The 14,539-nt window shown below is 38.7% G+C and overlaps 1 protein-coding gene across 1 annotated transcript in view; it reads left to right on the top strand.

Moving 5' to 3' along the window:
- The window catches only part of CUL5 (cullin 5), a 32,958-nt gene extending 21,075 nt beyond the window's left edge, over positions 1 to 11,883 (top strand). The window contains exons 12-19 of the mRNA XM_065634750.1: positions 1,998 to 2,130; positions 2,651 to 2,782; positions 3,439 to 3,562; positions 4,294 to 4,469; positions 4,588 to 4,749; positions 5,440 to 5,558; positions 6,906 to 7,029; positions 8,214 to 11,883. Of these exons, the coding sequence (XP_065490822.1) occupies positions 1,998 to 2,130; positions 2,651 to 2,782; positions 3,439 to 3,562; positions 4,294 to 4,469; positions 4,588 to 4,749; positions 5,440 to 5,558; positions 6,906 to 7,029; positions 8,214 to 8,408 (1,165 nt within the window). The 3' untranslated portion in view covers positions 8,409 to 11,883. The remainder of the gene's footprint in view (positions 1 to 1,997; positions 2,131 to 2,650; positions 2,783 to 3,438; positions 3,563 to 4,293; positions 4,470 to 4,587; positions 4,750 to 5,439; positions 5,559 to 6,905; positions 7,030 to 8,213) is intronic.
- Positions 11,884 to 14,539: the final 2,656 nt, after the last annotated feature.

The raw sequence follows: 14,539 nt of genomic DNA, 5'->3' as shown, positions 1-14,539 counted from the left end.
TTATCAACCTCTGGTAAAATGCTCTTCACATGGCAATGATTACTGAATAGCAGCTGGTTTAAACTCAAGTTTATTTGTAGTAACTTGGGATCTGTTCTTTTATAGTAATGAGCCAATTTGTTAGCTGAATTTAATAATACTTTCCGGGGTTATTAATTCCAAAACAAGAGTTGTATAACTCTGCCACAACTTCAGTAGAAGTCCTGGGGAAAACTGAGGCAGCAATCTTTACGGGAGTAATTGTGGCTGATGAAGGTGGAACCACCCACATCTTGCGCCAGCTGTGAGTGTGACCTGTCTGGGTGTTAGATTTTTGTTTCAGTGCAGGATTAAACAGGTTAGGTTAAACCGTTTCTAGTAGATTAAGCAGACCTATGTGACTCAAGAAGAAAAACTGTGCTTACAATAGCCACTCTGCTAAATCAGCCAAGAGAAGGTACCAGTCAATTAATTGATAGTTAACATTTAACACATGATGTGCCACTTGAATAGGAATGTGTATATATTTAGGTGGTTGGGATTACTTACGTATAGTTTGTAGCCTGATTTACTACGGAAACAATGTTTATGTAGCTGGGCTGCCAGCTTCTCTTTCCAATTACTTCTTAGGGATGGATGCGTATAAACACCTGCTCAGCATTCTGGTTCTTACTGTGTTTGGTTTTGGACTGATTGTCAGCCTGGACATGGATTAGCCTTGCTGGCTTTATATTATTGGGGAAACACCTTCACGAAAGACTGGATATATGCTTTGTATAGATGTAGGCAAGGTAGAGGTGGGTTTTAGGTAATGTTTTCCTTTCCCCTGGGAGCATCCAAATCGATACCTCATTCACACTGTTTCACTCCTAAAGCTAAACCTGCCTAGTGATTTCTTAGAAACCACCATGATGGCAATGGTCTTCCATTCAGAATTCTTCTTCCCAAGCTCTTTCAAGGTGTCTACAAATGCAGCCTGGTTTAAGTAAAATGAAACTTCATTCTGCTTAACTTGTGTTATTAAATTCAACATAAGAATATGGAATTTGGTAATTTGTCATTGCTGTCAGGATCTCGAAGACTCCTGCTCAGAAATACCTGCGAACACATTGATTAAATAATGTCTTGTAATAATCAAAAGACTAGAGATCTGCTTTTACTCCACATGGTCTTTAGGAGTGCAGAAGACACTAGCCTGCAAGGTACTACAGGGATTAAAAAGGTCAAGTTGTCTGAAGAGTTTTAGCACCGTCTACACTAGTTGATGAGAGGGTGAGAGAATGAGCAAGAACACTGGGTTCCTGAGCATCCCCACAGCTTCTTACCTGCTATCTTACTTGCTGCCTTAGATTTGGGCCCTAGAGACTAGCAACCAAGGTGGTGCCATCTGACTGGAGAAATAGGGACTGGTCCTTGGCACTGTTTTATTCACTAGACACAGGTTCAAAAGATGACCTTGTGCTTGTGTGCCTTTTGAAGAGCCACAGTCTGTCTGCTGTAGCAATTTGTTTAACTTTAATCTGTTTTTAATCCCCAGACTGTTAGTCCACTGTTTATATCTGTTAAAAGTCATTTTATCCTGTTGGGTTTTGCAGTCTGTGAAGTGTAGTGCAGGGGACTGTTCTTAAGACTTTCGTTCGAGCATACTGACAAGATGAATGAAGCATTTCACTGTAGCATTTGTTACTTCTTTACTGGAACACTTCTTGCCATGCAATGTTTAGTTGTTTCAAACTGTAGTTTCAACATAATCCTTCATTGTTAGAGTTCTAAAATTAAAAGGAGTTGGAATGATCAAGCTGTAGCAGCTGTCTCAAAATGTTTGGTAGTATTTATTCTTTCAAGAAGAAAAGGGAGTTATGCTTAATTTTTCATTAGTTTAACAAGGATATGAATTCTGTACCGGGATCTTTGCCAAGGGGGTCAGGAAAGAGTGCTCTGTCTTGTTAACCGTGTGACTACTCCAGAATAGCAGGATTCTATACAACTTGAAGATACGTTGTTCTTCTTTTATTTAGTGTTGGACTGAAAACACAGCCTGAATCCAAATGCCCTGAGCTTCTTGCTAATTACTGTGACATGTTGCTAAGAAAAACACCACTAAGCAAAAAACTAACCTCTGAAGAAATTGAAGCAAAGCTTAAAGAAGTGGTATGTTTTTGCTTTCTACTTCCTGATTATTCTGAAGAATGAATTTATTTACTTATGTGGGACGAGGCTTTGATCTTCAGAAAGTTATGTAAGGTGTAATAATAGGGAAAAGAGTTTAGTATGCCATCAAGCATGTTTAAATCTTGTAAACCATGCAGCATTTTATGTCTCTGTGTCAGTTCACAAAATCAGTATGTCACATTAGTGCCTATGTCAGACTGTAATGTATTACAGTAACTGATGTTAGTCTAGAAAATAATGCAGGAAACTTTTACGTATGGTGTCAATGCCTTTTCTGATTTAAGAGAAGGTTCTCGGTGGTTGACAAATGAAGCAATTGGAGGTGTGGTGTTATCAAAGATTCATAGCCGATGGCTGTGCTGGTATTAACACAGTTGCTTTCAGGCAATGTCAAGTAGCCTTTTTCTCCTACGTAGTCTGCAGTGGCATTAGATCAGCATTCAAACACTTGTCTGACTGACAGTGCAAATAAATGTATTAAAATCTACTTTTTTGACAGCTTTTGGTACTTAAATATGTACAGAATAAAGATGTTTTCATGCGATATCACAAAGCTCACTTAACAAGACGCCTGATACTAGATATATCAGCTGATAGTGAAATTGAGGAGAATATGGTGGAATGGCTCAGAGTAAGTAGCCTGACATCTATCTTTCTTTGGTTGTGCCTCTTGCTTTTGGTATTAATTCTCACTCTTGAACTTAGATATTCTTGCTTAGGTGAGTCCTATCTTAAATTGCAGGCCACTCAGGACATCTTACACTTCTGTTTTATTGCAGTATTTTGTGCAAGTAAAAGAGTTTAGCTCTTTTCTAAGAGAAATGTTGATCCTAATAGTGGTAGTGATAAATTTAAAAATACTTCACATATGATTGTCCAAAGGCTTCATATATTCCATATGCAAATGAGCAAAATGCAGTGTACTTATTGTTTAGGTATGTAAATAATTTGAGATGTGTTCTAGTTGTGAAATGTTATGTAGAGAAGAATATTATTTGCGTGCCTTAAACATTCCTTCACATCTCAGAATTCATTGATTCCGTAGTGCATGCATACCTTCTTCAGCGCTTGGATTTCTTTAAAAGAATCATCATATGCCTTTAAGGGATAACTACTTAGGATCTTTGCAAAAAACTGTATATTGCATTTCAGATTAACTGTTATTGTAGGGTGTGTACCTGTGTACTTTAATGGTCTTCATTTTTTGAGTTTCTTATTTAAAAAACAAAAAAGTTTTTTGCTCATAGCTGTCTGTGTCATAGTTTAGTGTTCTGTTTGTTTATGCAGGAAGTAGGAATGCCAGCAGACTATGTAAACAAGCTGGCTAGAATGTTCCAGGATATCAAAGTGTCTGAAGACTTGAACCAAGCCTTCAAAGAAATGCACAAAAATAATAAACTTGCTTTACCAGGTATTGTTTTCAAATGATTTGCTGTTTTTCATTTCTCTTAGTGAAAAATAATTCTGTTGAATCTTGAGTTAAAAATTCTATTGACTGCAGGTTGAACATAGTCTTCAGGGCATTGTTGCTACTACATTGGAAGTATCTATAGATCCTGCTTTCTCTTACAAGTGACACTGGAGCTATGTCATTCTTTAAGTTATTGTGGGTTTTCATTATGAGTAATCTTGTACATACAGAGTCCCTACTCTTGTAGTTAAATTCCAAGCAGTGGCTTGAATCAGGATCAACCAGGTGAATGCCCGAACTTCCTGCTTCTTTTATGCCCTCATCATTCTTCATGAGTGTTTCATGCTGTGCTCCTTCTCTGTCTGCCAGCAGGAGAGACTCATGCATGCTATGAAGACCTTAACTCCCATTTCTGAGATTAGATTTTACTGATGAGAGAGGCCAAGAAACATCCAGGTTTGGACCTGCTACTGCTGAAAACCCTCGAGTAGTGCTTACAAGCATCAGCTCTAAAGCTGCACGAGGGCTTAAGGAGCTCTGCAGAGGCAAGCTAAAAAAAATAGAGATTTCAATCAGTGTTGCTGGCAGAAAGCCAGTGGTGTAGAATACCTTAATGTTTAAGTAGGTAGACACCCTGCTACTTTCTGAAGATTCAGAGGAGAAAAAAAAATGCATTTTGTTTATCTATCTGTTATACCTGGAGATTCATAGAATCCAATATTGTCTTACAGCTGACTCTGTGAATATTAAAATTTTAAATGCTGGCGCCTGGTCACGAAGTTCTGAAAAAGTGTTTGTCTCGCTGCCCACGGAATTAGAAGATCTCATCCCAGAAGTTGAAGAGTTTTATAAAAAGAATCACAGTGGTAGAAAACTGCACTGGCACCACCTCATGTCCAATGGAATTGTAAGCGTACAGTTTTCAGTGTATCAATCTCAACGACTGTACTTTCTGTGTATTTATAATAGTAAGAAAGTTTGCGATTCAGAAAGGCTTGTAAGTAAAATTGTCGTTCTATTCACAGATAACATTTAAGAATGAGGTTGGCCAGTATGACTTGGAGGTAACAACATTTCAGCTAGCTGTGCTGTTTGCGTGGAACCAAAGACCCAGAGAGAAGATCAGCTTTGAAAATCTTAAACTGGCAACTGAACTCCCTGATGCAGAACTTAGGAGGACTTTATGGGTATTTCCCTTTCTCTTGAAAGAGATTTCTTCTTGATTTTTGTACTTCGAAATACTGGATTAGTATTCTTAAAGCACTGTCAGATAACACTTTGAAATGTGAATGGCTTTCTTGCTAATTAATCAGTTGTAATGCTGGCTCCTTGCACTACTCTTGAGCACACACGACCTTTGCATTAACATGTTGTCTCTGCCCAGTATTGTGTAACTTAAGCTTTTGGAAACAGCAAGGCCTTTTTGACCATATGCTGCCTAAAGCACACGGTTATGATTGTGGTTTGTGGAGTGGGACTGGTCTAATTCTAGGAAATCAGTGGCACCTGATAAATATATGTTGCTTAAAAATAACTTCAGTTTGCTCCAGCAGACTTTTAATTATTTAGCTCAAGAATAAAGAGAGAAATCATGTAAATCAGACTTAACACCACTTCCATAGCCATGAGTTTGCACGTTTTACTTTTTTGTATGATTTTACTTGTGCTGCCCCATTTCAGAAGGAGATTTGGTAAACTGTGCCCCCTCTTTGTTTTTACTAGTATCTTCGTGTTGCCCTCTAGCAGCTCCAAACAAGGCTATGTGGTTCCCGCACTACAGTCTGCACAGCAGTGAACTATGTTCTTAAAAAGTAATTGTTTCATTTAGAAAGTCTGGTGTTTTATTTTCATTCTTTCCCCTCCCCTTTTCTCTGTAGTCTCTTGTAGCATTTCCAAAGCTGAAACGTCAGGTTTTATTGTATGAACCTCAAGTCAATTCACCCAAAGACTTTACAGAAGGAACCCTCTTCTCGGTGAACCAGGAGTTCAGTTTAATGTAAGATGATGTTTGAAAAGTAAAATAACAATGTACTATTTTATAATTAAAGGAATTCACTTTAAGTTAACCTTCATCCTTAAAAGTTTTCAAGGTTCAACTAGACACATGCTTTGCTGCTCCTCTCCTCGCTTAATTTTGGCAATAGCCATGCTTCAAATAGGTGATTGGGCTAGATGACCTCCAGCAGCCCCTTCAGACAGATGTTTCTATGATTCTGATTTCTGTGAAATTAAATTTCTAAAACATAGGGGTGAGGTGCAAAATTGAAGGCTCAGCTGTCTTCCTGTTGCTAATGAGCCTGTGAAATTTTACATGGGAGGGAACAGCATGTAAGCAGAGCACTGGTGCTGTATTGATTATTAACACACAGAGTTTCAAAAGCAGTGTGATAAGTTAAAAAAAGGAAGTGAAACTGCTTAATAATACGGTATGCTGTGAAAAGCTGGGATTTTTGGCGTGGCTTTCACCAGAGAGGAGTGTCTTTATTGATGTGAGAACTGCAGTGCTCTTTTACTGGTGCTTTGAAAACCTTCAGAGCATAAGATACTATAAAGAGAGAATATCTAAATCGTATATGCCACATTCAGCATGTTTTACTTTGGGTTTTGCCTCCCTCTATTATCAATGATTATGATTAGAACGTGCTCCTTGCTGGCAACCTCAAATTCAGGGCCTCATTCTCAGTAGCAGCTGCATATCTGGATCTGTGAAGAGCGAGAGGTGATGAATCTGCTTTCCTGGGGCTTCATTTCTTGCCCAGGGCCATGATGATTGTTCCTGTCGTCAGCATCATGAGCTTTGGGAAGCGATGAGAGAAGAGACAGGCTGTACAGAATGTTTGTGGGTAGCCACTGAAGAATGCCATCAGCTTTTTGCTGTCTTTGTTACAATAGCTGTTATTAATCTTTTTTTTTTCTGCTAGACAGACAGTTCTGATGAAAAACGAACTAGTCCTGTTTCCTGAACTTTGTTGTAAAAACTTCCTCTGAAGAACCCTAGGTTTATATTGTCAAACTGAAATATATTTCTCTGGAACTTTATTCTTTAAAATAGTACTGGTGATTTTTCAACTTTGGACACTGTCAGTTTCATCTGATGGATTTTTTTTCTGTTTTTTTATGATGCTAGTATATTCAGGTTTTATTGTGCAGAGACATTGACGTTGAGGTTTGATTTGTCAGCCAGCTATCTGATTCTATGATTCTGTCTCACTACTGCCATGCTAATAGCCTGTAAATATCTGATATGTGATGGTACTCCTTGCTGCTGTCATTTGAGTTTAATAGGAATTCCTTAATTGAAAATGCATTTTGTGCTTATTTTCATACAATACAACTTTTTCAGAAAAAACGCTAAAGTTCAAAAAAGGGGCAAGATAAATTTGATTGGTCGATTGCAACTTACTACAGAGAGAATGCGGGAAGAGGAAAATGAAGGAATAGTCCAGCTAAGAATATTACGAACCCAGGCAAGTAAACTGCCAGAGGATATACAATCACCCTATTTCTTCTTTTGTGTTAATCGCCGCCGCTTGCTGCCCACACTTGGGTGTTGATGTATGAAATGAACTCTTTTGAATCCTGTTGGAACTTACTTTTGCTATTTGGCTTGGATCCTTAGTGAATACGGGGTTTTGCATGTGTGTGTGTGTGTGTGTGGGCGCACTTGTAGTTATCAGCCTCCTGTTCTGATAGACCAGGTCACTAGTTTTAAAGAGGACAAAGCAGTTCGTAAGCATGTGGTGAAGACATGCCAGTGTGGTGGGTGGCAGCAGACAGTAAAGTTGACTGACTTGAGCCACCAACATGAACAAACAGTATTGTTGATCTTGAGATCTCTTCAGCTATGCTGTATGAAGAGAGTCATCTCAGAGATGGATCACACTTTAGTTATAGCAGTGTGACCTGTTAAGAGGCCTTCTCTTTGGAGGGGAAGTTTATGAGTACATCTTGGATGTACAAACTGCAGCTTCTGGCTTTGCGGTTGGTTGTCCTTCAGTCAGGTACTCACGTCAAATCTTTTCAGATGACAGTCCTTAAAAAAAAAATGAAGGGGCATCAGAGATCATTACCTACAATGGAATCTCAAAAATCCCATTTTACCTTCAGGTCTCTTCTATCAGTCAGATTAGATTCCAGGCCACGCACATTGTGAATTTTACCACCCGGCTTAACATCTTGGCCATACTTGCAGCAGAAGGATTAGTGCCTGTTTGTATATATGAAATGAGAACTCCTTGTGAGTTCCAGTTTGAGATTAAGCTTGCATTTCATGAGGTATTCAGAAGGTATATCACAAGTCACCCTGGAATTGGCGACTTCTGCTCAGAGAGTGAATGAACTCTAGGTTTTAGTGTGTAATTCACATTGTAGATACATGATTTAACTGCAGATGCTCCTTTGACTGGGCTTGTCTTATATCTCTTGCATCTGGCCAGTGCTTCATTCTTTTCCTTTATCAGCTTCTTCGTAAAAGCAATTCAGTATCTACTTAGAAATGCATCATGTATCTGATTTTTGAGGAAAAAAAAAATAGATTTCCTTGCTGTCTTGCCTTACCAGGAGCCCCCTATTAATGCTGCATTCACTTTGTCACCTCACCCAGACATTTCAAAAAAAATCTTCTTTTTTTTTCTTTCTTTTCCCCCACCAGGAGGCTATCATCCAAATAATGAAAATGCGGAAGAAAATTACTAATGCCCAACTTCAGACTGAACTAGTAGAAATATTGAAAAACATGTTCTTGCCACAAAAGAAAATGATAAAAGAGCAAATTGAATGGCTTATAGAGCACAAATATATCAGAAGAGATGAGTCGGATATCAACACCTTCATATATATGGCGTAGTTTGAGGACTCTGCGGGATGCTGAGAACATCAGTGGAAGGGTGCTTGGACAGACAGCTACACCAGTTTGTGCTGCAGAAGAACTTGTTTTGACTTTCGTTACATATTAAAATCCCTGCCTTACCGTACAGAGGACTATATTTTGCCAATCTCATTCAGCTAGCATGATGGCATTCCCTTCATGTTGCACACTTTTAACAGCATGCTGTTTTGTGGGAAACTTGCATTCATGAAGAGCCCATTGTGAACTTTTTAAAGTAGATTTGATTTATACCCACCAGGAAGAATACAGGTTTGGGTTTTTAGATGACCAGTACTTGCACAAGGAAAAAATATTCAAATATTCATGCACTGAGCAACTGCTATTAGTTTTGTTTTGGGTTTGGTTTTTCTGTTTTGTTTTGGTTTTTTAAATGCAATTAGGACTAGAAGTAGCACTTTCACTTTTGTGTTTTGGATCAACAGAGTAATGTACTGTCCGCCTTTGATCCTTTTTATGTAATGACATTTGAGAGACACAAACACATGCATCACAACTCTTATGTATTTGTTACAGTTAAAACCTGTTGACTAGAGCAGTGCTTCAATCTAGTAACTGGATTTTAATAATTGACACATAAGTGACATAAAAGTAATTCCAAGTCATGGGTGATATTTTTCCTTAAGCAAGAGATCATTGGTTTTAGATCGTTTGCTCTAAACAAGTGGATATACGTTATTTGTTACCTTATTTGGATGGGTGATTTGCTAAAATCCTTTTTGAGAAGGTAAAGTTTTCTTGAATGATACTTCATTCTAAATGCAGTTTTCATGGGTGGGTCTCTTATACCAAACAGAAATATTAAGTGTATTTCCCTGTACATTTAATATTTGTATTCCGAATAGTTGACTATATATATCTGAATGCATTAAAGAGTAATTGATGCACAACTCCCCCAGAAAGAAAATAACACTTGAAGATCCCTGTACTAATTCTTCATTGGTAACTTTATACATACGTGCAAGGTTAACCCAACTGGACTGGTTTGTTGCTTAGAAGTCAATATCTTTATATGAAAAACAAACCCTCCGCTTTTTATTTTGAAACTGGCGGGGTAGGAAATACTATTCTAACGAAAATGATAAAAAGCCAAGGAAAAATACTTTTAGTGTATGCAGAGAGAGTGCCAAATACGCATCAGGAATTTCAACTTTTTCATGTTACCTCTTCTGTTTTCAATCATCTTAAGTAGTTGTTTGGCACTGCCTGCCTCTCTGCTGCTCTGAAATGTCCCATCATGTACTGGACTGATAACACGAATCACTGGAGCAGAGTGCCTGTCTTGGGACGAAAGGTAAGTTGCGCTTTACACAGTTCTATGTGAATACTCTTCTATAAATGGCAAGCGTGCGAATTTTTTTTGTAATTAACCAGTCGAAGTATGACATCTAAAGGTCTCATCTTCTTTGATGGTTGAAAGGGGAGGAAGATACAATTAACTTAGTCAAAAAGGAAAACCTTCCAGTAAGTTAGAGGAGTTTTGCTTTCATATGGTTGCAGTACAGTATAAAGGAAGAGTGGTTTAAAAGCAAACTCTGCAAGAATGGCTGTTTGCACCCTTGAAGAGGCTGCATACTCTGTTACTAACAGATATGCCAATGTGACTGTCTGAGAACGGTGTGTACTTGGACATTTATTTGAGTAAGAAATTTTTGGTCGTGAGGGTTTCATGAACAAGAGATGGAGAGAAATTGCGACCTGGCCAATTACAATTGATTGAAATCCCACAGCTTATGTTACATGCTTTTATTGATACTCAAAAGCAGATGCTGTTTAAAATATTGCATCTTTTTTGTTGGGCCTGCGGTGTTGCAATTCAGAATCAAAAGCAAGTGGTGCTCTGTGTAGTTAACCAGTAAAACTATTTGAACAGTAGAAAACAAAATTCTAATAAAAAACTTTGTGCTGCAAGACTTTCAGTCTTTGTAACTTAAAAGTAATAAATGCTCACTTGGGATAACTGAGGGAAAACACGACAGTCTGAGTGCACTCTTTTCAACATAAAAAATTCCAGCCCTTAACCAGAGAAGAACAGGTGTGAAACTGTCATGCAGAAAGAGCTGCTATGGGGAGTAATGCTGATTTTGAAGCCATTGATTTAGAATTGAGAGAGATGTTTAAGAGACTGCATCTCAGATATAACTGCTTAGAAAGCTCGAGTGTATGTGGAAAGCAATGGGTTGCTGAAAGCTAAGGAGCTGCACGTTCCCTCCACTAATAAATATAAAATAATACAACCTCAATGTTATCTAGCTATTTCTCAACACCCAGGATGCAGAAATATAATTTGTAATGTGGTAATGTGCCTATGACATGGTCATTTTTCTTTAAATATATCTTGGAAATGGATGTCGGGTTTTTTATTAAATCTGAGACTCACACCAGCAAATTTGTTCAAGATGCAGAATCACGTTTAGCGTCCTTCATCAGGTCACTTTCACCAATATGCACTTAAAAGTAGTATCACCTGGGGCACAAGGAGATACCTGGGGTAAACTTCTTTCGGGGAGGGTAGAGTTCAGATCTAAATGAAAATGAACTATTCTTCACTTGCAATATGGCAACAACGCACTTTTAAGGCTGCAATTTTTAGCTATGAATATATATGTCCAAAGACCTACCTTAAAGAGGTGCTGCATCTGAAAAACACATTGCCACACACACTGCCACGGTGAATAGCTATGGAACGAAATTTGGTGTAGAAGGGGTGGAAATCACTCTTACTGGGTTTAATTTAGAAATACTGTTAAATCTTTCTCTGTCCCAGCAACTTGATGAGGATCTCGGTTTCAATTCTGAAGTCTTCCATTTTCCTCTTCCCACAGTTGGTGTCCCTAGCTTCTAGTCTTACTCATCTATCTTTCGTTTGTTATGGCTGTAATGCAATTACATTTCCAAAAGACAATGTGACTTTCTTGTTTTCACCTTTTTAAACTTAATGTTCTGAACATTCACATGTTGCATTTATTTGCATTGGGATGCCATTGTCCTGTAAAGTGCAAATTTTAAAAATACAATTGGCAAAAAGATTTGATAGTTTTACAGAAAGATTTGCTATCTTAAACTCAAACTGTTTTCTATTTTCATCTAAATGACCGGGATGCTATCTTTGTAATTCTTTGAGGTCATATTTGTGAAATAAACAATACATGAAAGCTTTCCTGTCATATACACTATATGTAGTCTGGAGTGTTGAGCAAACTTGAGTTCCTGAGTTGTAATATCTATCTACGTATGGTATTTACAATTTTGAATGTGTGCCACTACCAAGATAATAATGCTGTACAATTTTGAATGGTGGTAGTTTCTGTATGGCAGTCCAGCTGAACTATTTTGATGTACTGCTTAATTTTTGAATTTTATTTTTTAAGTTGTATAATTTATTTTCTTGCAAAATAAAAATGTAATATAAAAGACTACTCATTTAGCCAAGGTACTTTGGTGTCTTCTGCAAAATTTTTAAGTTGAATTGAGGTGCCGCTCCTGAAAAAATACCACTGCATGAAGTTTGCCTGATTCCGAGTCCCGAAGTCTGTTACAATCTCAGTACTCACAACAAGACAAAAACCCAAGGGTAAAGATTTCCAGTCCTTTTCTTGTTATGATTTTTCAAGTATTTGAGGTAATCTGTAGAGCTATTTAGTCTTCCAAACTCTATTTAAAGATGAGCCGTAGTCTTTCAGTTTAAATTTACCAAAGTCTGCCATGCCAAACGTGGCTGGGGTGCCTGACTTTATGGCATTTTTCAAAAGTGTTATGTCTCTGTACCTTACTGGGATGTACTTGGATTGCTGAATGTTTTGGCTGAGTTGTCTCTGAAATTACTTACAATTTTTAAGTGTCACTGAAAATTACTGGTGGTGCCATCAGATTGTTGGGAACTTCAGGTACCTGATCCTGCACTAAACACACAGTGGTGTGGGAACAGTGGATTGCCTGAGGGGGTGATTTTGATGTGATGGTGTTTCTTCTCTGATTGTCCTGGCCTTTAAATGTGAGTCTCTTTTTACATTTTGGCTCCTTTGTTCTTTAAGTGCACCAGCTAGTATCAGTGTTCTGTGCTTTCTGGTGCATGCAAAGGTTACAACTATTTCTGTGGAATAAGTAACTATTTTTGAGTGACTGTTCAGTGTGTATGGCAATTTTCAAACTGGCAGTTCTTGCAAGCAGAACTTTGATAGCAGGCTGCCATTATTGCCATACTTTTTTCTCCTGTTAGGGCAAAGTGTAGTCTTTCACAACAATGGTTTTCCAGGTAGAGCTGTTCTCTAGAAATAAACCAGTTACCACAGGAGTTGCTTAGCTGCATCTACTCCTACCAGTGTAAATCACAGTTTAGGTAGAATCACTGGCCTAAATATGAAAGGCTCTAAACCTGCTTTTCAGGAAAACTAAGAACTTGGATCGCTTTCTTGCTTCGCATTGTGTGTAGGCATGGCTCCTGCATTTCATCCTCATTTATTCTGGTGATGGAGATTGACTCCGTAACTTCTGTTGGATGTTGTGCTCTGAGTCCTGCAGGTGACCTGAAACACCTGTAAGAGGGAGCGCTTGGGGAACGTGTGGGCTGCTGCTCTGACTTGCTGATCTGGAGCATGGGCAAAGCAAGGCTTGCTTCCCGAGCTAAGGAAGAGCAGCACAGTGTGATTATTTTTAATGGTCTGAAAGACTGAAAACTGAAAATTAGTGACCTGGAAGTTAATACATTATAGCAGTTCTCGGTGAGAAATGATGCTGAAAGAATTAAAGAAGGAAATGCACTATGATTTTCTTTCTTCATGCTTTTCTCTTTTTAAGACCACAGTCTAATATGTATGTACAAGTCAGGATTTGCCATCCATTACAGTCAATTATTTCTGCTAGTGAAGGCGCTAAGGAAATTACCACATCTCCTGCATTTTTTTGCAGCAGGCAGTTGGAACTTAGCCCAAGCTGAAGTAAATATGGAGGATTTATTGCCCCAAACCAGTACTCGAGATGTCAGTGAGCCCCCCTGGCCTGGGTGACATTTGGCCATTGCTTCTGGAGGAAGAGAGATGTGAAACATCTGCTGTCCCTGCTGTGTCACCTTGTGCTGCAACCAGCTGTGGGGCCAGGGGGTGCCAGCAGCTTTTGACCAGGTTCCACACCAAAGGGTATGAAGGAATCCAAATTGCCATGTTGCTGGGGGAACTATGGCGTAAGGTGGGAGAGAAGAATTCAAATGGGGATGTCACTGAGCTTTACAAAAGCAGACAGGCAGAGAGCAAGGCAGAACTGTTTTCATGGAATCCTGTAACATTAGCAATAGGGCCACTTGATAAAACCAGCAGAAGATAGGTTTAAAATGCTGAAAGAGGACTGTTTTCTAGGGGATGTCGGGGATGCAGATGACAGGTATCAGCAATTTCAAAGAGGGTTAGACAAATTCAGAGGTGACGGGTAATAAAGGAAAGCACGTACCCTCCAACATCACTAAGCAGTGAAGGTGGATGCTGGGAAGTCTGGAGAAAAAGCCTGGCTCTTCTGCTCAGCCTCAAGCAGCGGCTGAAAGGGGTGCTGCTCTCCCACGGTCCTTATTGAGCTCCTGAATTCTCCCAAACAGGAATTATCCTGGAAAATCCTAAAGCCCTCCTAGAGGAAAATGGTGAATGAGAGTAAAGGGAGGCAGGGGAGGAGCTACTAATTGACTAGAAGGAGCAACAACTGTAGTGGGGGGAGAAGGAAAAAATGTATGAAGATCACTAGACGAAGACCAAAGATCTAAAATGTACTGGCTGCGAGGGACTTTTGGTTTACCTGATAAAGGAGGTTGTTCTGTATTTTCGATCCTGCATTAGAGGTTTGTATCCTGAAATATATTTATTAACTCTTGGGAGGAGATGTTTCTATTTTCTTCCCTTAGCTTCTCTGTGCACTGGAGTTCTTATGCAGCTCCAGACGAACTTTTAAACTAGTGTTATTTCAAGAATATCTGTCATCTTGTTGCAAAACAATTAAATAATTTTACTACAGTCCTATGTTGTATCTTCTAAATTTGCATAGAGTTAATGCTTACGTTGTTGAAAACTGGCAAATTACCCGATAACCTTGCTTACCCTTTAGGCCTGGGA

Source organism: Caloenas nicobarica, chromosome 1 (assembly GCF_036013445.1).
Source record: "Caloenas nicobarica isolate bCalNic1 chromosome 1, bCalNic1.hap1, whole genome shotgun sequence".
NCBI classification, from domain to species: Eukaryota; Metazoa; Chordata; class Aves; order Columbiformes; family Columbidae; genus Caloenas; species Caloenas nicobarica.
The sequence above is the reverse complement of the archived record's forward strand: the minus strand, read 5'-3'. Positions and strand labels throughout refer to the sequence as shown.